This window comes from Daktulosphaira vitifoliae, unplaced genomic scaffold, assembly GCF_025091365.1.
Source record: "Daktulosphaira vitifoliae isolate Bord-2020 unplaced genomic scaffold, ASM2509136v1 Scaffold_2, whole genome shotgun sequence".
Lineage (NCBI taxonomy): Eukaryota > Metazoa > Arthropoda > Insecta > Hemiptera > Phylloxeridae > Daktulosphaira > Daktulosphaira vitifoliae.
The window spans coordinates 8,599,578-8,620,970 of NW_026099573.1; the positions used below are offsets into that span (position 1 = coordinate 8,599,578).

At 27.8% G+C, this 21,393-nt stretch overlaps 2 protein-coding genes across 2 annotated transcripts; one reads left to right on the forward strand and one right to left on the reverse strand.

Annotated features, from left to right (window-relative positions):
• The first annotated feature begins 2,554 nt into the window (after nt 1–2,554).
• Nucleotides 2,555–6,321, forward strand: LOC126898475 (uncharacterized). Its single transcript, XM_050672524.1, has 6 exons — nt 2,555–2,698; nt 2,761–2,824; nt 2,897–2,914; nt 3,405–3,542; nt 5,317–5,343; nt 5,921–6,321. The coding sequence occupies exons 1-6, from the start codon at nt 2,696–2,698 to the stop codon at nt 6,286–6,288; spliced, it is 618 nt and encodes a 205-aa protein (XP_050528481.1). The 5' UTR covers nt 2,555–2,695; the 3' UTR covers nt 6,289–6,321.
• A 6,021-nt stretch (nt 6,322–12,342) lies between these two features.
• Nucleotides 12,343–13,494, reverse strand: LOC126898466 (uncharacterized). Its single transcript, XM_050672505.1, has 4 exons — nt 13,191–13,494; nt 12,929–13,099; nt 12,709–12,864; nt 12,343–12,626 (listed from the first exon to the last, which is right to left on the reverse strand). The coding sequence occupies exons 1-4, from the start codon at nt 13,266–13,268 to the stop codon at nt 12,399–12,401; spliced, it is 633 nt and encodes a 210-aa protein (XP_050528462.1). The 5' UTR covers nt 13,269–13,494; the 3' UTR covers nt 12,343–12,398.
• Between the last annotated feature and the right edge of the window lie 7,899 nt (nt 13,495–21,393).

The window sequence follows — 21,393 nt, forward strand, 5'->3', positions numbered from 1 at the left end:
AAATATAAGGAAGTTTAATTAAATTACTTTTTACCTTCATCTGTATAAATTATTAAAAATTTTGCAATCCTTCCTTGGAAGATTATAAAAATAAAAATATAGTATCATATTTATTAGAAAGTAAACTAAATGAGTAAAAAACTGTTAGGAGGAAGTTATAAAGGCTTATAAAAATACGGTTAATCCGTACTGGTTATTATTTTTGTAAACAAAATTTCCGGGATAAGCAAAAAATGAAAAAATGGTAGCATAGTGTGGACGTGGCAAAATTGGGACGAGTATAGATGATATCTGTAAATAGTGTTTAATTTTAAGAAGTTGGTGGATTATACCAAAAGCAAAATTAATTGATTAATAGTTTTTTGATTTAGAAATACAATATATGAATAAAATAAAATATCTATTATAGAAATTAAATTAGTATGATATTGATATTTAAAATAATTTACTAATGTAATTTTTTCTAAGAATTTATAAAAAAAAGTAGTTATTACTTTTATGGCAAACGTATATAAAAATTGATGAAATTGATACAAAACTTTTTAGATAATAATTTGTTGTTAATTATGAATAAACGGCTTCAAAAAATTTTCATCAGAGTCAAAAATATACTTTTATTATTCAATTATTCGTTCTAATTTCAAATCAGCAATTGTACTTTTTTTATTACAAATAATATTTCATATTATTACTAATTAGCTAAAAACTATAGGATACTGTAAGAAAAATAGTCCTGAATATTTCAATTGTAACATCTATTTAAACATCAAGAGTTACATAGAAATTATTAATATTTATTTCGAAATTATTTATTACGATAAAAAAATAATTAAAAACAAACAGTAATCATTTCTAAGTAACTTTTGGTGTTTAAAAATATTCTACAAATGAAATATTCAGAACTTAATTAATTTTAATGATTTACTTTAACTAAAAAATCCAATCAAAATGCTGTTAAAAATATATACTCATTGAGTGTATTATAAAATTTGATTATAATTGTAAAAATCCATCGTTAAATTCAGGTGATATTAAAAATTATTTTTTTTTTTAGATTTATGATTTGTATAGCAACATGTTACAAAAAAATTCGGAATATTATAGACTGATAGTAACACACACAAATAGAGTTGAAAAATTAATAAATTACAAAGAAAAACTATATAATTATAAAGTTGAAAATAGTTATCATATCAAACTTAATTCGACAATAAATACTTTAAAATCATTAGAAATAAATGATTATAATTGTCTATATGGAAAATGTGGGCTTAGTAACTTTTTAATTGACAATAATATTTTTTCAATTTTTGAGGGTAATATTTTTAACTAGATATTTATGTGATAATTTGATGTATTGTTAACAAAAATTGGTGAAATGAGAACTGAGAAAATAAACGAGAGCCACAAGAAAAAAAAAAATCGCGTAGTAAAATAATTTTACTATAAATAAGGAATTTCTTCAAACAAAAGGAAACTACAGTGATAGGGCTTCTCAAACTAACTCAAAAACTTTTATAAGGTATTTTTAAATAAAATTAAATACAAAATCGAGAATTTTAACACAAAAAAAATGTATATTTGAATACAGTAACCATTTTCACCATTAAGACAAAAAAAAGTTCTAAATTTTTTTCCCTTTTATTAAAGAACATTACGTAAGCTTTAATTAAAGATATATATATATAAAAGTGTCAGTATTTCCGGAATACTTTCAAAAGTTAAATTGAAAAATTTAATTTTTTTTTTAAATTGTCATTTTGAATCCCTCCCTGTGGGCAGGTAAGGGTCAGACTTATAAAAAAAATATGTCAAATTTCTTGGAGATTTTTCCCATTTACGGGAACGAGGGAATTTTTTTTAATTTCGGAGAGTAAAGTTTTCGACTAGATAAGAAATCGATACGGTGAGAGCTGAGGAAAAATTATAACAGACAAATATAAAATATAAAATATAAAATCGAGAATTTTCACACAAAAACAGCATTTGGTAGTCATTTTCACCGTAAAGACAAAATAAAGTCCGAAATTTTTTTCTTTTTTTTGTTTTGAAGTTTTTTGAAAAATTTTAAATTAAGCTCTAAAATTCAAAATGACAATAATTGTATTTTTACAATATTTCTTTTAGTACAGTTTTTTTGTGAGTTTGACAAAAAAACAACCGTGTGTATTATATGACGTTTAAAACAATGATGTATTCACATTTGGCGTATGACAATTGTTCAATTGGCTTCTATCACACACTAAGTTACCAATCCTAATTTATGATATTTTACTATATTTTATTTATAGAAAAATTTCACTCGTTTGTTCAAACAACAAACATCTGTATACTTAGATTGGGTAAGGGAGACGAGTGAATACCATTTGTGAATATTACTAATCTTATAATAATTTGAACGATCAAACAATATCTAAGCTGCAATTTTAATTTATGTATTCACGTGTTACATTTAATTTAATTGAACAAATTAATATTTTTATATGAAAAATATTTAAACATTTTAAATATTATAGGTTACTCAAAATATCATACTCCTACTGCAGAACTTTGAAAATATTTTTCACATAGTACTAATAAAAACAAAGAGGTTCAAACATTTATTTTAGTATACTATCATAAGTTTAGTAAATTTGAGTTGAAATTCAATATTAGAAATGATTTAGAATTGATTAATTTTGGAAAAAAAATAAAAATGGTACGTGTTATCTTAACAATTTTATTTTACGATTAAAAAACTGTTCACTTTTATTTATTTAGAGTTATTTAGAGTTTTTTATTTCTTTCGTCATATTTTTGATACTCTATTCAACTATTACAAATGGTAAAGTATTCAAGTAACTCATAAAAAAGTTTTATAGCAATGTATAGTATTAAAATATAAATATTATTTTAGAATTGGATAACCAAACGAGTATGTATGGATTTAATTTTACAAATTACAAAAATTATAATTAGAACAAAATAAATATTATAAAATACATGGTATAATTATCAAATTAAGATTTCACTATTTTACTTCTTATTATTATTGAATTTTTTTCAAAATTTGGTCAATAACCATTCCACGAAATTAACATGAATTCTAAAGTAAACCTCTTTACCATAGTTTCATCCGAAATAGACCACCATTTATTACCTAATTTAATATTGTTTAACTAAAATTATAAGATTTTGGAAAAATCTTAATAAACTACTCACATGAGCAAATTTCGACACTAATTAAAAAAGTGAGTTATTCAGATCAAATTTTACCGTAATATCTTTTATGAAATTACGAATAGAATTATTATAAAACTATTAAAGAAAAGAGATCTTTTCTATATTCGGTATACTAATATCAAGAGAAAAAATTATAATAGATATAATATTTTAATAACATAAGTACTATTTTTATTTTTTAGCTTGTTCAATTTGTCAGGATGATCTAGATACAGTTATTTGGTTACTTTCATGTAAACACATGTTCTGTCAGGAATGTCTTACCCCATGGATAAAAGAAAATTCAATTTGTCCTTTATGTAGAGCAGAAATAACTTTTGGTAATGTGTCTAACTACGTTCAAGATTAATTTTGTTATTTATGTATTGTTATAAATATTTGCATCAAAACATTTCATAAATCACTTCATTTTTTTTTTTAATGTCAGTTTTGAAAATTATTCGAAAATAATTCTCAAAGTTAACAAATTATATGATCGCAATTATATTTGAAATCATTTCTATGAAAAATAGGTAAATATCTATGATATTTATGTTTACCTATAAATCGATCGAATAATAATTTCAAATAATTCAAAAATTAATAATTTTATTTAAGTTTATTTGTTTAATAATAGAAAAATATGTGTTATATTTAAAATAATTTTTTTTTTTTTTTTTATGAATTATTTTTCTAAAAGCTTGTAAGTATTCAACATTTATGTAACTTATTTTGTACATATTATAATAAATATATACACCACTGAAAAACATATCATATTTCTGTCACTTACAAAGTAAATAAGGTATATAAGCTTAAATTTGCTGTTTAAACATAATTAAAACAGTGAGCATATTAAGATAGCATGAACAAGCAGTATATTTTATTTTATTAGATGGATATTTGCCAATATTATTGAGTGCTCATTGTAAACAATTTCATAGAGTATTATACATTTTTCCTTTTAATAAAAATGTATTTTTATTAAAAGGAAAAAGATCATATGTGAAAAAATTTGCTTTTCTAATTTAATTTAATAAAATCAGCTGTCAAATTCCAAATTAATATTAAGGAGGTTAATGGCAACCACACTTTAATGAAAACTATGTGTATAGTTTGGTTTCGTTGGTTCAAAGATGGCAATTTTTACCTGAATGATTAAAGCCATAAAAATCGATCTAGGAATGTTGGCAGCTACCAAAAAATTCTTGCTGACACATTTGAATGTTATTCAACCAGTCATTTATATACGTTTATGTACAATTGGAAACGTTTAAAAATCAAAAAATTAACACCACATAAATTGAATGATAAAAAATTAGAATAACGCCATATCACATGCGAAATCTTGCTCGTTGGATATAAAAATAAGTCATTCCTTTATCGCATTGTAACAGGTGATAAAAAATAGATTCATTGAATAAGATTAAGAAAATAAAATAAAATACAAGAAAATTCTAAACTTAAATAATCGTTGTCAATCTAAGCTAAACATCAAGGTTTCTCCGAAGACCAAATTGTTTCAGACAGAAAATGCAAAAGTTTTAGTTGAATCATCAGGATGTCATCTACTACAGTTTGCGACAGAAATAATTCCTACATTATTCCTTATTTAGGTTTCCATTTGAAATGTGGCAGTTATTTCCAACAAATCTTTTATCTGTTAAACTTTTCAATACTCAACTATTAATAAATTGTTAATTCACTGAAATTAGCGTGAAAAAAGGAACGAATGTCAAAAATATCAATGGCTCATTTTATAGTACTTTAAATCTATAAAATCCGATATTTAAAAATGGTTTGATGATTAGTTAGTCTCAAAAGAATAGAAATATTTTTGCCATGTTATCTTCATAAATTGTCCGAGAGACGGTGGAAATGTAAGTGAGTAAAATACTTTGGATAAACTTTTTTGTTTTCCATCATAAAAATATGGGTTTTTACTAAAAATACAGCAAATATAAGCTTTTACACTTGGTAATACCAAGTCCTGGTATATACCAAATATATTTGTAAATAAATATACAACGTCTAAAATATATTTTAATATTTAAGGAGTGCTTAAAGAGAAATATTTGATAGTAACAGATATGTATTAATTTTTTTTTACTATAGCTCTATATCGTTACCCATCATTAGAAGGTATGTATGAAAATAAAACCAAGAATATTAGGGTCACAGTGTATTTGGGACAAGTATATATGATATGTGATAGTAATTAATCAGTGGTTTCAAAAAAAGTTATTATATTTTTAAAATGCAGAAAAAAAAATGTTAAAAATACAATTTTTTATAGTAGTGTAATCTTTAGGTATTTGTTAAAATGTTTAAAATTGAGGCGATGTTTTCAAAATTTTAACACTAGTGTGATAAATTAAATTAAATCGGGTTCTTTTGATGCATAAAACAACAAAATGTATTAAAAGCTGATAATTTTGAATGAGCATTTTAAACTAATTAATTAATTAATTCATTTATTAATTGATAGATTAACTTAATTAATTTTTTATCATTTTTCTATAATAGCTAATGATATTAAGTTAATAAAACAGTATAATTGTATATTTTTGTATATTTTTACAATTTAATTAAGCTAAAATATTTTTGTTCTTATTTTTAATGTTATTTTGCATATAGTTAAATGAGTTTTTCAAATTAAAAATAAAAAAGTAGAAATTAGAACCATTTACATAAATCTGATTAAAATTACTTTTTTCAGAGATTGATGAATGGGTGGAATCGTACATTAAACCTGGATTATCAAGAGAAGAAGAATTAATTCGTATCCGAAAAAATGTTATTACTCCTACTCATACTACTGAATGCGAAATTATAGCCAGATTTTTTTATCTTCGACCCCAACATTATGTAGATAAATATTTAATAATTGATATTAGTAAAATATTCGATTCTTTTAAGTATCAGCTTCCATGGATTATAAATGAGTTGATAAACAATATTGAAACGCCATTAATGGAAGACATTGAAAGAAGTTTTTTTTATCGAAAAAAACTAAACTCTTATGAAAATAATATGATGAAACAATATTATCTTCGAAATAAAATTAATCCCAAAGATATTGAATAAATATAAAAATATTTTCTATTATAAATTCAATATAAAATTAAAAAAAAATAAATGTGTTTAATTATTTTTTTAAATACAAGGAGAGGTACTGTGGTGCGTGTTGTTGGCTGACGATATAGTATTAATGAGAGAAAATAGGGAAGAAATTAATCAAAGGCTAGAGATCTGGAGATCAGATCTTAAAAAAATTGGTATTTTTGTAATGTATGAAAAATGCATATGTTATTTTAATAGCACAGCAGTTACTTAGGTATATAATTCATGTCAAAATAAAGGCAATATAGTTCTTTTTTTTTATGATGAACGCAGCAGACATAAATGTCAATCATCTAGCTATAAAATGTTTAATATATACAAAATTATGTTTGATTATAACATTAAGTGATATACAAAATTAATTTAAGTTTTATAAATCAAAAATTTAAAAATAAATCATCAAACGTTTTTATTTAAACACTATTTAGATCATTTATATTAATAAATCTCGGCTTTTTTTTTTTTATCGAACTTAAATTAAGACATTGTCAGGCCAGAAATCCAAATTTTAATGAGATCGGGCTTAATTTAAAGTTTATATTTTGCCTATAATTTAATGTATAATAATCATCATGTACGCTTTATATTTATGATGTACAATGTTAAATTGTTTTGGTTTTTTTTTTTAATTTTTAAATGTGCAAAGAAAATTAGACATCTAAGCATTAGTCAATTATGGTTTAACTTAAAATTATCCTGACAGGTTATACAGTTGGTATCTTTACAAAATATGAACTAGCCTTACTTGTTTAAACTAATTAAACTTTCTATAGAAAGGTATTTTCATTTAACTTAAAATTTTGAAGATATAAAATGTCATGTGATGTATATAACAGCTTAATTAAGCTATAGTGATAATAATGTTTGTAAATTAGTTTCTAAACTTTAAACGACTGTTATAGAAATGTCAATTAGTTATCCACATATTAAATTATCTATTATATTATTCGTACACTTTATTTTTACCATAACGTACAAACTGGAGTTATTCTACATTGAGCAACCCACCTACCAATAACCAAAAATTATAACAACTCAAAAAGTAATAACACATTAAAATTGGCGTTGCTAAATATTACACCGCTCCTATCTTTTCTAAATCTTTAAGTGCTAATAATTTAAAAAGTAATAATATAAAACTAGTTATGGGCCAGGCAAAAATTTATTTAGACCGTTCAACATTTTCTAGTAAGAAAATAAAAATAGATTCCCATTTCTTTCGAAAGTACCCCTAAAATCTACCTTTATGTATACATTTTTCTTACAATAAACTTAATATTTAACGATAGATATTCAAGACAACGATATTTTATGGTGAATGTAATAAAAATCGTCAATTTGGAATGGACCTCGTAGTACAAAAAAAACTAAGTACTTTCAGTAAGACAATTCAAAAGCATTAACCCAAGGATATCAGTGCTAATAATAGAAGCGCAATATTCCGATATCACATTCGTGAGTGGGCATGCACCCTAGGAAGAGAAAATACAAGAGGAGAAGGACGAATTCTATGATAAATTGGAACATACGCTAAATAATATCTCAAGAAGTAGAATTAGGATATTTCTAGAAGACATTAATGCCAAGTTAAGGAAGTAGAACATATTTAGGTCAACGATTGGTAACCATAGCCTTCATAATATAACTAGTGAGAAAAGACTCAGACTTAAAGATTTTGTAAGTGGTGAAGGAGAGTATTGTGAAGTGTACAATGTTCTCTCATAAAGATATCTATAAGGATACATGAAAGGCACCGAATGGTCGATATATCAATCAAATAGACCATGTTCTAATTAATAATAGGTTCAAAAATTGTGTACACGATGTCAAAACAGTCAGAAGAGCTAAATGTGATTCAGACCACTACCAAGTTAAAGGAAATCTGAAGGTAAAACTCAAGGAAATGATATCTAGAAAAGGAGCATTAGTGAACAGTAATGACGTGAATAAGTTAAAGGATACCAATATATGTGGATTTTTCAAGCAACAATTACATGAAACAATGAATAGTTTAAACATAAATCAAGAAGAGAGAATCGATACTAAATGAAAAGAGGTTAAGGATGCTATAAAAACGGTCTCAGACACAGTAATAGCCAAAAAAAGAGAAAAAGGAAACTGTGGTTTAACAACTCCTGCAAGAAAGCATTTCATAGAAGGACAGAAGCCAGGACTCAATTGCTCAACGACCACAGAGAAAGTTATGGTATACAAAAAATGCCAAAAAGAAACCAAAGTATTATATTTAGATGTGAAATATGGAAATATACAATAGATGTATTAGAGGAGTTGAGATTGACCATAGAATGAATAGAACTCGACAACTATACCACTAGATAAATTCAATTAGAGGAGGGTACAAAAAACGTAACAAGTTCCTTAAAAATAACGATAGTTCTCTAGTAACAGAACAAGGAAAATAATTGGAAAAATGGAGACAGTATTTTGGATTATTACCTAATTATGAAAACCCAGTTGAAACATTTGCATGAATCCCGACGGAACCTAATTGTCTGTACTCAAGCAAAGAGGAAATAGTACAACAACATAACAGGCTAAATAACCATATAATTCTTGAGAAAGACGGAATCCAAGGTGAAGTACTTAAAACCTGGATAAGGGAACAATAAATAAAAAAAACCCAGCACAGGGAGGTCGCGGCACAGTGGTGACGTGGCATAGATGGATCAAGTATAATGATATCTGACAGTGATTAAAATCACTATAAAAAAAAAACGATTCGATGCAAATCTTTAGATAGTGTTTAATTTTAAAAAATTTGTGGATTATTCCAAAAGCTACATGATCTGCTAGTTCCTTATTAATATCCTGATTAAATTAAAGTATGTCGAATGAAAAAGGGATAATTAAAAAATATTATTTCTCATAAAAAAATTATGTTGATCCATACACTTTTCAATAAGTTATAGCATATAAAGTTAAAAATATAAAAAATAAAATCGAGAATTATCACACGAATGCTATATTCGTGTGATAATTCTCGATTGGCTATCGAAATGGCTACCGAATGCTATATTCGGTAGCCATTTTCACCATGAAGACAAGTCCAGAGGTCAAATTTTTTTTTTATATAAAAGTATATAACATAAGCTTTAATTTACGATATATATAAAAGTGTCAGACCTTCCGGAACATTTTGAAAAGTTAAGTTGAAAAAGTTCTACATTCTATATGCATTTTTTATATTTGAAGCCCCCTCGTATATAGAGAAATAGTCCGATTTAAAAATAAAGTATGTATATAAAAACTACTTCTCATAAAAAAATTATGTTGATCCATACATTTTTTAAAAAGTTATAGCATATAAAGTAAAAAATGTAAATTATAAAATCGAGAATTTTCACACAAAAATAGCATTTGGTAGCCATTTTCACCACGAAGACAAGTCTATAGGTCAAATCTTTTTTTTTTTAATTAAAGTATATTACATAAGCTTTAATTTAAGATATATATAAAAGTGTCAGACCTTCCGGAACATTTTCAAAAGTTAAGTTGAAAAAGTTAATTTTTTGTGAAAAAGTTGTCATTTTAAATCCCACTCTGTGGGCAGATAAAGGGTCAGATTTACAAAAAAAATATACCAAATGATAGGTAAAGACATCAAACATTTATAAAAAAAATTATATTGATTTGTTCATTTTTGAAAAAGTTACGGCAGTTTTTAGTAAAAAAAATTGAAAAATTTCGAAAATTAGCGATTTTTAAATTTGTAATTTTTTTGGAGGTTTCCCCCATTTACAGGGAACGAGGGAATTTTTTCAGTTTTTGAGGTTAATGTCTTCGACTAGATACGATTTGTGATTTTTTGACGTATCATTGAAAGAAATCGGTTCGGTGAGAGCTGAGAAAAAGTGGTAACAGACACAAAAAAAAACACATCTTAGTAAAACCAATACCTTCTCAGCTTCGCTTCGAAGCTAAAATACATAGTATTATAGAGAGTATTTGGCATGAAGAAAGACTTCCGAAGGAGCACTACATTAATGTCTTATTCACAAAAAAAAAAAAAATGATTCACAAGAATGTAGTAATTATAGGGGTATAGAATTACAAGATACAACATATAAAGTCCTAGCATATTGTATATTCGACAGAGTAAGACCCGTAGCAGAATCTTTACTAGAAGACTATCAGGGAGGATTTAGGCCTAATAGATTTACAACGGATCAGATTTTTGTAATAAGACAGATCCTCCAAAAAAGGTGGGAATATATAAGGATTTACAGATATTGTTTTTGGACTTTGAAAAATCTCATGATTGTATCCATAGAGAAAGCCTATTAATGTGCTCAAAGAATTTAGATTCCCAAGTAAAATTGTAAACATTATTGGAGCCAGCATCAACCAGATGGATATATAAGTTAGGATAGAAAGTACAACACTACAGCCTGTGAGCATGATAGCAGACCTTTGGCAAGGGCACGCACAGTACTGGAAAAAATAGTACGAGAATGAACGTTTTGGAAGGAATTGCGGTGGGACCGATAATAATAGGACTCTTAGGATATGCGGACGATATTGCACTCTTAGGAGATGATATCGAGACGATAAAAAGTTTAGGAAAAAAACTTATAAATTTCTCGGAGAAAGAGGGATTAACTGTTAACAATGATAAGACGGAATACTTGATTGTCAAATATTCTGTCTTATAGCCGAAGTAACAGTTATTATGGACTGGAACAACATATTGAGTTAGAAGGACATACATTTAGAAATTATCACAATTTAAATATCTGGGATCTATTAATACTCAAGATAATGAACTTAAGACAGAGATTTTGTCGAGAATTAACTAGCTAATAAGGGAAACTATGGATTAGAAAAAGTACTAAAATCTAGGACCATCTATTTGTATGACATTATTACGACTTATTAACCTGTACGGTTGTGAGACGTGGTCATTGAGAAAAGCTGAATAACAGAGACTAGAAGTATTTGAGAGGAAAATTTTAAGTAAAATATATGGATCGGTCATTGACAAACCCAACCGCTTCTCGTTATCGCCGAGGGAACAAACCCGGACGGGGCTAGGTCGGTTATACGCGGACCCCTTGCGTAAATGACCCCGTCAGCGATCCCTCGGGGACGCTGCACTCGGACCACTCACGAAAGACACCGGGCTCTGCGGCTCGCGGAGCCCTGACTGATGGTAGTCGGGTGGTCCGTCTGGTCTGTCAGTTGAACGTTTTTCGTTCATGTTTCGCGCGCGCTGATTGTGGTCGTGTGGGGGGGGATTCGATAAAGAAAATTGCCCGTCCAAGAAGGTTATTTTGGACCGGTGTTTCGCAAGTCCTTGACGTCGACACTCGGACGGGGTACAGGAAGACAAGAGTACGTTTAGTCAAAAAAATAGCTACGTAGACACACTGTGTCTCTATGCCCTTTTCGATCAGTTCCACTTGCCCGACACATGAACCTCTATTTTGTAACTAGGATAATTTTTACAATAATTCTACAACAGTCTACTGATGGTAATCGACACTTATTGTCAATCGCGGATCGAGTTCAGATTTATATGCACTTAAAATTAATTTCACAATTTTTTTTTTTTTGTAAAAAGGATCGTACGTTTTAGAATTCCTTGTCCAATGAATATCCTAAATCTCCCAGAAACATGACGTCTTCGAGTCGTATACAAACTATTATAGAATAACTATATTTTATACGCGTAACACTATATAACTGTTGTGCATCGTGTCATTGTACAGTCAAGCACTGTATGAAATCGAAACAGTATTAGAATTTTTTATTGTGTTTCCAAACCCATCACTACGTTTACGCTTGTAAATTGGGTACGAAAACAAATAAAATAGATAAATAAAATAAAGTTTTTTTTTTTTTCACTAAACCCGCATGCATTTATCTAACCGAATCGGTTTGATTTTTAATTTTTCATTCGATCCGAACAAAATTGTGTCGATCATCACATTGTATTTAATTATTTTTTATGCAAATAAAAACACACTAATAAAATATAATGAACAAAAAAAACACACACATACCATAGTAAAATTAATAACTATTCGGCTTCGCATCGAAGCTAAAAAAAAAAATCAATGAGCGCCGCCGACTACTGGTGCGGCCGGACCGCCGTTACTCCTACTCCTCTTCAGCATCAGAAATCGGAGTTGTCCGTTGGACCGCATGATGAACGCGTCGTCGTCGGCGAAAAACGTAATGTTCCATATCCACGTTTTCTCCCACCACTTTTCAAGCGAAAGCGCAAACGGTCCGACCACGTTGTCCACGTTCAACGTTACATTCTTCACCGTGTAGAGTCCCTGGGACGAGAGAAAAACATACGCGGGTGATTCAGACCGACTAATAAATGACAAAATCCAAAGGGAACCAACACGGCCTTACCTGTTTGATTGTGCACGACAACTCGCGGTCGACGTATCCCAACTTGATGAAAAGTAGTATGGCATTTTCGTGTCCACAAAACCGCGTGAATCCAAAACTTCTGTAATTCACACAATCTATGTAATGCTCTTTACACTTGAATATTTCTACAGTCAACTACGATGGAAAAATAAAACGTTATATTTATATATAAATGATAAGACATTGCCTGAGGACGCACTTGCTGTAGGACGAATTCGAAATCGAATGTCATTGCCACGTTGCCGAGATCGGATCCGTTCGATTGACTGACGTAAACTTGGTTCACGCGTCCGTACTCGTTGTTTATGGCCCATTCGAATTTATCGAACCGAACCGCCACTCTGCTGCCTCTATGCACTGCCAAACGGTCCTAAGGAAAGAGAAAAAAAACGATCCGACAATTTTTAAAGCACCCCACACGATGTGAAAGCACGTCGGCGGTGCTGCCCACGACGACTTACCAGCACTCGTGAATTCCACGAAAACGTTACCATTTCCAATGACGACCAAAGGAACAATAGAGACGTTTCGAAACGCATATTTTGATCGTCGTCGTTTGATTGGGTTCTAATTACAACTATGATTTTAATTACGTGACGACGTACGTAACGTTATGTTCCAAGCGCTCTGTCGAATGTCACTTATGATTACGATTTCCCATAATAATTTACCTACTCGTATATGTTTACGATGGACTCTATACACGTATCGACTGTCCAACGTTAATACCGGTAAATCAATTGTTGCAATGAGTCTATATATGTATGTATGTATAAATGTATTATTTGATCATTATTTTTCGTGGTATTTAACGTCAACTTGCCTTTATCTCGTTCGCCANTATAATAATTTACCTACTCGTATATGTTTACAATGGACTCTATACACGTATCGACTGTCCAACGTTAATACCGGTAAATCAATTGTTGCAATGAGTATATGTATGTATGTATAAATGTATTATTTGATCATTATTTTTCGTGGTATTTAACGTCAACTTGCCTTTATCTCGTTCGCCATTGTGTGTTTCATTCGGATTCATCGCGAATATATTTCTATAATCATTGTAGTGTGCGATACGCACCAATTATTATTATTTTTTTATTTGTACAGTTACTATTTTTAATGATATATCACGTTGAAATAATATCGCCAGTAGGCTAATCGAAATGATCGATACTTATTCTATAAAGGAAGTCGACATTATTACACTCGAATACAAATATATCCAACATATCATTTGATTTTATAAAATAATAACAAATGAATGAACGAATGAATAAATATATATATATATTTTCCCCCTATCGCTTTTTAATCGAGTGCTGCCAAAGCGACCTACCCCTGATCCAGCACGGATTATCGCTGGTCTTTGGCCGCCTGAGAGACGGACGCGACGCGACTTCGATTGTCGAACGGAACCCGTCGCCCGGCAAACGAAGGTGCCCTCGACCGAGTGATTCGCATTCGTAAACCGAAAGCGATCGCGCTCTACCGCGGTAAATATTATCGTCGGCTTTTACGAACGGTAGAAGACTATTTATAGCCATATGAACAAGAGTTGGAAGAGTTTACAAGAGACTATATAGTCGTAAGGGTTTACAAGAGACCGTATAGTCGTATGAGAGCTTAAATAAATAATCGACTCGTTGTACCAATTCGACCGACACCACGTCGTGTTTAGAGTTTAAAAACAAGTAAGTTAAAAAGTTATTTTTTTGTAAAACGTAACAATTTGTTCAACGTTTTACACAACAGATAAACGTGTGCATGTAATAACATGTGTGTTAGATAGCTGTTTGCCGAAAGAAAGAAATGTCGAATCGCACCGGCACACAGTGGGACAAATGACATCAAAAGTTGGCAAAAATAGCACTTATCGAATTATTATATACACCAATAAAGGAGTTCATACTGCATTCGAAATCGGTTTCGTTCACCGGTTGTGACTTAAATTGATTTAGTTACAGCAGTTATAATATAAGTCCGCAGTGTATTACAGAATACAATTAAACAGTATAATATTATTTTAAATTTTAGTTTTTTTCTATACCTTAGAGATTATTTGTTTATTTAATTAAATTTATCATGGAACCATTAGTAACAGATCAGTTACGTAACGTTTTATACATAAGTTTTACCGAATTATACATAATATATACATAAATAACTAGTAATAATAATAAAATATACGTCTCACAAAAATTATATTTAGTTTAAGTTCACTTCCAAGTCTTTCCAAGCTTTAAAAATTGAAAAATATAATACTCGATAGAGTATTCTATCACCTCGATAAAAAAAATGTTGCCCATATTTGCCTCATTTCCTATTAATAGCTTCTGACTGTCACGATGTATAGCAATTTTACAGGAAAAAAAATATAAATTGCTTAATTTATTTTCAGAAGGTGGGTGGGTGGTCTAGTATAACTAATTATTTAAAATATTTTTAGGAAATGTACAGTATTTCCATAAGAGAACCAGGCGCAGATCCAAGGCTAACCCTCCCACCAGGTTAAATGCTTCTATTAGATTTTTATCTTTAAATGAAGATGCACTAGCTGTTATAGTAGATGCTAAGCTATTTCGACATCAGTTCAATATTATTCAGATGAGTGCCCTTGATAAATTTCCATCATACAAAGTCGTACAAGAAAGTAAAAAACAATGTTATCCAAAACCAAAAGATATACAAGTAACTTCTACACACGCAGAAGTTTCTTTACAAGCATTACTTGATCACACAGTAGAAAGATTATTTTTAGTGCAAAAGCCTGTTATTGACTTACTCTCAGAAAATGAATTGGATAAGTTTATTTTATATTCGAAATGGTGCTTTGATGGTAGCTCTGGACATAGTCCATATAAACAGGCTTTTTGTAGTCCTGGAGCCAGTGATTCGGCTGTATTTATTACAAGTTTAGCTCCACTTCGCTTGGTAAATGGTGACCAAATTATATGGCAAAATCCACGTCTTGCATCAAATAGATATTGTAGGCCTATAAAAATTGAGCTTATAAAAGAATCTATGGAGACATCTATAGCTGAGAAAGAAAAAGTTCAGAAATTAATATAATTATTAAAAAAAATACATATAGTAATGATAGTAGTAACTAGTGGACACGAAATAAAAGTCAATGAGTTTCGAGAATACACGTATAAAACTGCAAAATATTTTGTTGAGAAGTACAATAATGGTACAATATGTCACCCACAATGCACAAGTTTTTTATTCATGGTCCAGAGATAATTGAATCTGCTTTATTTCCAATAGGACAGTTGACTGAAGAAGCCCATGAAGCACGAAATAAAGATTTTAAGAGATATCGGGAGCATAACTCAAGGAAATGTTGTCGTGAAAAAACTAATTTATATACATTAAATTTGTTTTTATTAAGTTCAGATCTAGTAATTTCAAGCATTACTGAAAACTGCCCAAGAAAATAACACAATTAATGCCAATTGAAGCACTTGCATTACTAAAATCACCAGATGTCCGGGTCTCTCTTCAATATGTCAAAGATAGTGATGATGATGATGATGATGATGATAACAATGATTACGATGACATTAATGAGAAAATGATGACGATAACCATTACTAATTTTAAAATTAAAACTTAAAATAATTCATTTTTTTTTTATTAATAAATTGAATAGCTATTTCTGTCAAAATGTCTTTAAAATAAATAAATACCTTGTGTTAATATTATGTAAATGACTTTTTATATGTCTGATGGACAAAAATAAAAATAATATTAATTTTAGGAATATATTTTTTTTGCTCTATGATTTAATGCCAACTTTTGAAGCTTGTGCCCCACTGTGCGACAACCTCATTTTGATTCGGTTTTGTACGCGACTTTTTTTTTTTGTAAATCCCCGATTTCCAAATTATATTTAAATAACCCTCCCCCTGCTATTGTTATCATTATCATTATTATTATTATTCCGGTAATGTCAACCTAGTATGATAAAACCTTGCCAATATTATATACTGTATATATGTATATAATAAATATATATGGGCTGTTCAGAAAGTAAGGAAACGAGTTACTATTATTCCCATTGTTTGTAACAATTGATTTGTTTACTTACTTGCTAAACACTCTGTATATATATATATTAGAGTGGTCCTTAAAATACAAATTTTCAAAATTTGATTTACACGAACAAAAAAATTGTTTTACTACATGTAAAAATAAGCTGTGCAGAATTTGGTCCCCATAAGTTAACGTTAACACGTATTGAAGAGGGTTGAAAATCCGATCACAAAGATAGTTCTTCAGATATTGTGTTTTATCTCAAAATGTATGATTCTTACATAAAAGTTTATATAAAAGAAATGATATATGTAATTATTTTACATAAAAAAGGATATTAACAAAAAAAATCATAAGTATTTTATCGTATTATATAAGTAAACAAACAAATAATAAAATGCTAAAAAAAATATTTGGAAAAAGATCTTAATGCTCATAGAATTTTATTTTTGATAAGGTTATTTATTATTATCCTTCAATGTATATTTGTAGTAGAAACTTTTTTGTTTTTCATCATGAGTTAATATTTCATTGTAATCTGACAGAATTCGTACGTCTCTCTCTCTGCTATATTGTTTGTCACAGGAAGATTAGATAAAACTTTAAAACCATATTGAAAATCAGCATTTTCAAAAAACACAATTACTTTTAGTTTAATTTTTTCGTAGATTAATTACATACTATTTATTACTTACAGTAAAGGCAATATAAGATATATTAAGAAGTAAAAATATGATTGAATGTTAATAGTTAAATTTTCTTACACAACTCTAATAATAATCCAAATTCAAAATTAAATTGTTAAAATTTGACTAAGAATCTAGATAAGGTAAATAATACAGTCTCCTGTTAGAGTTTGTAGTCCAGTATTAAGTACTATAGATTATATTAACATTAAACAAATTAATATTATTATTTTCTTCCAATAGTTTTTAGTTTCATTGCGAACTGAGAAAGTATTAATTTTACTATGTGTTAATTTTTATTTTTGTGTCTGTTGTTAGTTTTTTCAGTTCTTATTGGACAGATTTTACTGAATTATACATCAAAAGACCACAAATTGTATCTAGTTGAAGACTAGGATCTCAAAAATTGAAAAACATCATATCATTTCAAATAAATTGGATAAATCCCTCAAAAAATTAAGATTTTTCTAGTAATAAAAGGATTTTTATATTTTTAAAATTTACTTAAATTTTCTATAACTTTTTGAAAAATGAATGAATTAAAACAAATTTTATTCTATAAATATCTTAGTTATTTCCCTTGAGTTATATTTTTTTTTTGAAAATCTGACTCTTTATCTACCAACGGGGGATTTTAAAATTAAATATTATATGTTGATGATTAACACCGTTAATTTAATAAATACTATGCCATCTTAATTTAACTAATTAAATGATTATTACAACTTGATTGTAAGGTTGTATTTTGTGTAGTTATTTTGAAATTATTATGAAAAATACATATTTAATCAAATAAACAAAGTTTATAGTGATTTAAAACTAAAATAAGAATTTAAAATTGGTAATCCTAAACTGTAAATCAAGAATTTTTTTAACGCTAGCCACTTGATTTCTCTAAGAATAATAATGACGTTAAAAAATTATTATTGGTATTTTTTTGATTTCGTATATTTTTTTATTTATCAGTTATTAGTTACTTTTTTAGTTCATCTTTTATAACTTATGTAGGTCCCAAATTTATTTATTTTTAAGTTTATTAAAAAAAAAAATGATATAATTAAGAAATTGGCTGGTCGAAAACAATTTATGGACCATTTCGAAAATTATTAATATTTTATTTTATTTTATAATTTCACGGGCAGAAGCCCTTTTTACAAATAATACAAGTACATAAATTAGGTAATTGTAACATTGATAAGATATATACTAAACATATATAAATTAATTATTAAAATACTCAATATAATTAAGTAATAATATAATATAATTATTTTAACAATTTTATAGTTTGACGGTAGAAAATGAACAACGAATATTGTCTAATAATAAATAATTATACCTGCGCCCTATGACCATTATATAATTTAACTTATCGATATAACTCAAACTGAATACAATAATTAAATTTGTAACTATCAAAAATGTAGTTTATTCGTTGTAAACAAATTTATAATAAACAATAAACAATTAATTTTCTATTTAGCTGTTGAATGATATTGAAGTAAATTAAGATACATATAAATATAGATACATATAGTATAATAATATTAAATCTATAAAAATAAGAATTGGTAGTATAGTAAACTTTGACCGGTTGGGCAATTTTTTAAAATTGCCCAACTATGAAAAATAATGATTAAACTCAAAGTTTATATTACTTTATAAAATGTTAAAGTCGACCTTAAAATGTTATTTTTGTAGAATACAAATATAAAATAATGTGTTAAAAGGTTATAACAGTAGTTTGAAATTTCGAAACTAATTTATAAACATATTATCACTACAGCTTAATTAAAAAGTAGGCTAGTCCTTACTATATAAGCACATCGCAGTCTCTGGATTCTTCAGTTCGAATTTTGCCTTCGATTTTACAACTTATTATACAATTTTCAATTAAAACTAACTACTCAGCCACAATGAAATTTTTCGCAGTGATTTTCGTCGTGTGGTTTATTTTGTCAGCAATGATGGTTCCATCGCTCGAAGCAGTCGGTTTTGATCAGCCCTGTACTGGAATAAATGGATGCAGAGGTACCTGCGACTCAGGATTACATTGTCAAAAGAATGATCCATCATGGGCTGAAGGAAGATGCTACTACAATCCAGGACACGGAAGACCACCAAACAATTGCTAATCCTTCATGGTTTAATCACGGTCAAAAAATTATTTACATAAGGGAACGTTTATATAATATATTTTTTTCTCCAAATTGACCTTTTTTTTTTAAACTTTATATTTTTTCAATAAAATAAAAATACTTCTTAATTTTATAATATTTTGTTATTTTTAATCTAACTTGACTATTGAATTATTTTCTTAAGTATATACGATTTATTAAAATAACTAAATTTGAACATTATACAGCTTGTTAACTTACACTGGTCAACAAAATGAAACTATTTTTAATCTTTTAACTTAATTTTAAGGCAGTAAGAGGAGGTTTAGAACTAAATTGTTTTATTAGAATGATAGATTGTAGAACAATATTTACTTCTGAAAAGAAATGTTTTTACATATGCCATAGTTAAATAATCACCATGCGTAACTTATCCAAAATATTGTCCTATTTTTTTTGTTATGTAATTATAAAATTGTTATATGAAATTATTCAATTTAAAAAAATGTATTGAAGTTTCGATAAAAATTACTTTTTTTAATATAAAACTTACTACTCACTGTTTAAGTAAAATAAAATAGAAAATACTAAACATTGATAACACTAACTTAATAGATAGAAAAAAATTTGTCAATAAAGTAGGTCAAGTGAGAGCTGAGAAAATAAATGATAGCTACAAAAAAAAACCACATAGTAAAATAATATTCATATGAATTTCTTCTCACGAAAGGAGACTGCAGTAATGGGATTCTTGATATTTATTGAAGTTATTGAATCTAAATGAGATTAAAATCAAATGACTTAAAAATTTTTTCTAACTCAAAAAGAATTCAGAAAAAATTCAGTGCCACAGGCGTGAAAGACTCAAGTGTTACCGTTTCAGAAACCGTACGTCGCATTCGTCACTTAATAAAAATGAACATTTAGCTAATTCAAATTTTAAAGTTATTTTTCTCGACTTCAAAGAAACAAAAAAATTTAAATATGTTTAACTTTTCATACAATGTCAATTAGTTTGATAAATATTTATGAAAATCAGTGTAATCCCTTTATAATAAAATAAAATACAAAACCAAGAATTTTAACACAAAAATATCATATTTTTGAATACGGTAGCTATTTTTAGCATAAAGACAAAGAGAGGTCCAAAATTTTTTTTTTTTAATATTAAAGTATATTACATAAGCTTTAATTTAAGATATATATATAAAAGTGTCAGTATTTCCGAAACACTTTCAAAAATTAAGTTGAAAAAGTTCTACTTTCTATATGCATTTTTATGTTTTCACCCCCTCTGTATCAAGGGAAATGGTCCGGTTTAATAAAAAAGTATTTCGAATGAAAGAAGTAATAAATATTATTTTTTATAAAAAAATTATATTGATTCATACATTTTTCAAAAAGTTATAGCATTATAAAGTTAAAAATGTAAAAAATAAAATCGAGAATTTTCACACAAAAATAACATTCGGTAGCTATTTTCACTGTGAAGATAAAATAAAGTCCAACATTTTTTTTTTAAATAAAAGTATATTACATAAGCTTTAATTTAAGATATATATAAAAGTGTCAGACCTTCCGGAACATTTTGAAAAGTTAAGTTGAAAAAGTTGTCATTTTAAAACCCCCCCCGTGGGCAGATAAAGGGTCAGATTTACAAAAATAGGTGGCAATTGACATAATATGATTGTTGTTTGGGAATGTACAATTTAGCGTTTAGTTGGGTTTAAACAATATAGTGTCAAATCAATTACCTACTCTATCGGTTGTATCTTAATATACACTACACTTAAATGATACTATAAATAAATAAACTCACA

What these genes read in the sequence shown, in the direction of transcription:
- LOC126898475 (XM_050672524.1), top strand. An exon ending in TAGAGCAGAAATAACTTTTG is followed by an intron (nt 3,543 to 5,316) that starts GTAATGTGTCTA and finishes TTTTTACTATAG; the next exon opens with CTCTATATCGTTACCCATCA. An exon ending in TCGTTACCCATCATTAGAAG is followed by an intron (nt 5,344 to 5,920) that starts GTATGTATGAAA and finishes TACTTTTTTCAG; the next exon opens with AGATTGATGAATGGGTGGAA.
- LOC126898466 (XM_050672505.1), bottom strand. Translation starts at nt 13,268, where the DNA reads ATGCGTTTCGAAACGTCTCTATTGTTCCTTTGGTCGTCATTGGAAATG. An exon ending in CGTGGAATTCACGAGTGCTG is followed by an intron (nt 13,100 to 13,190) that starts GTAAGTCGTCGT and finishes CTCTTTCCTTAG; the next exon opens with GACCGTTTGGCAGTGCATAG. An exon ending in TCGAATTCGTCCTACAGCAA is followed by an intron (nt 12,865 to 12,928) that starts GTGCGTCCTCAG and finishes TTTCCATCGTAG; the next exon opens with TTGACTGTAGAAATATTCAA.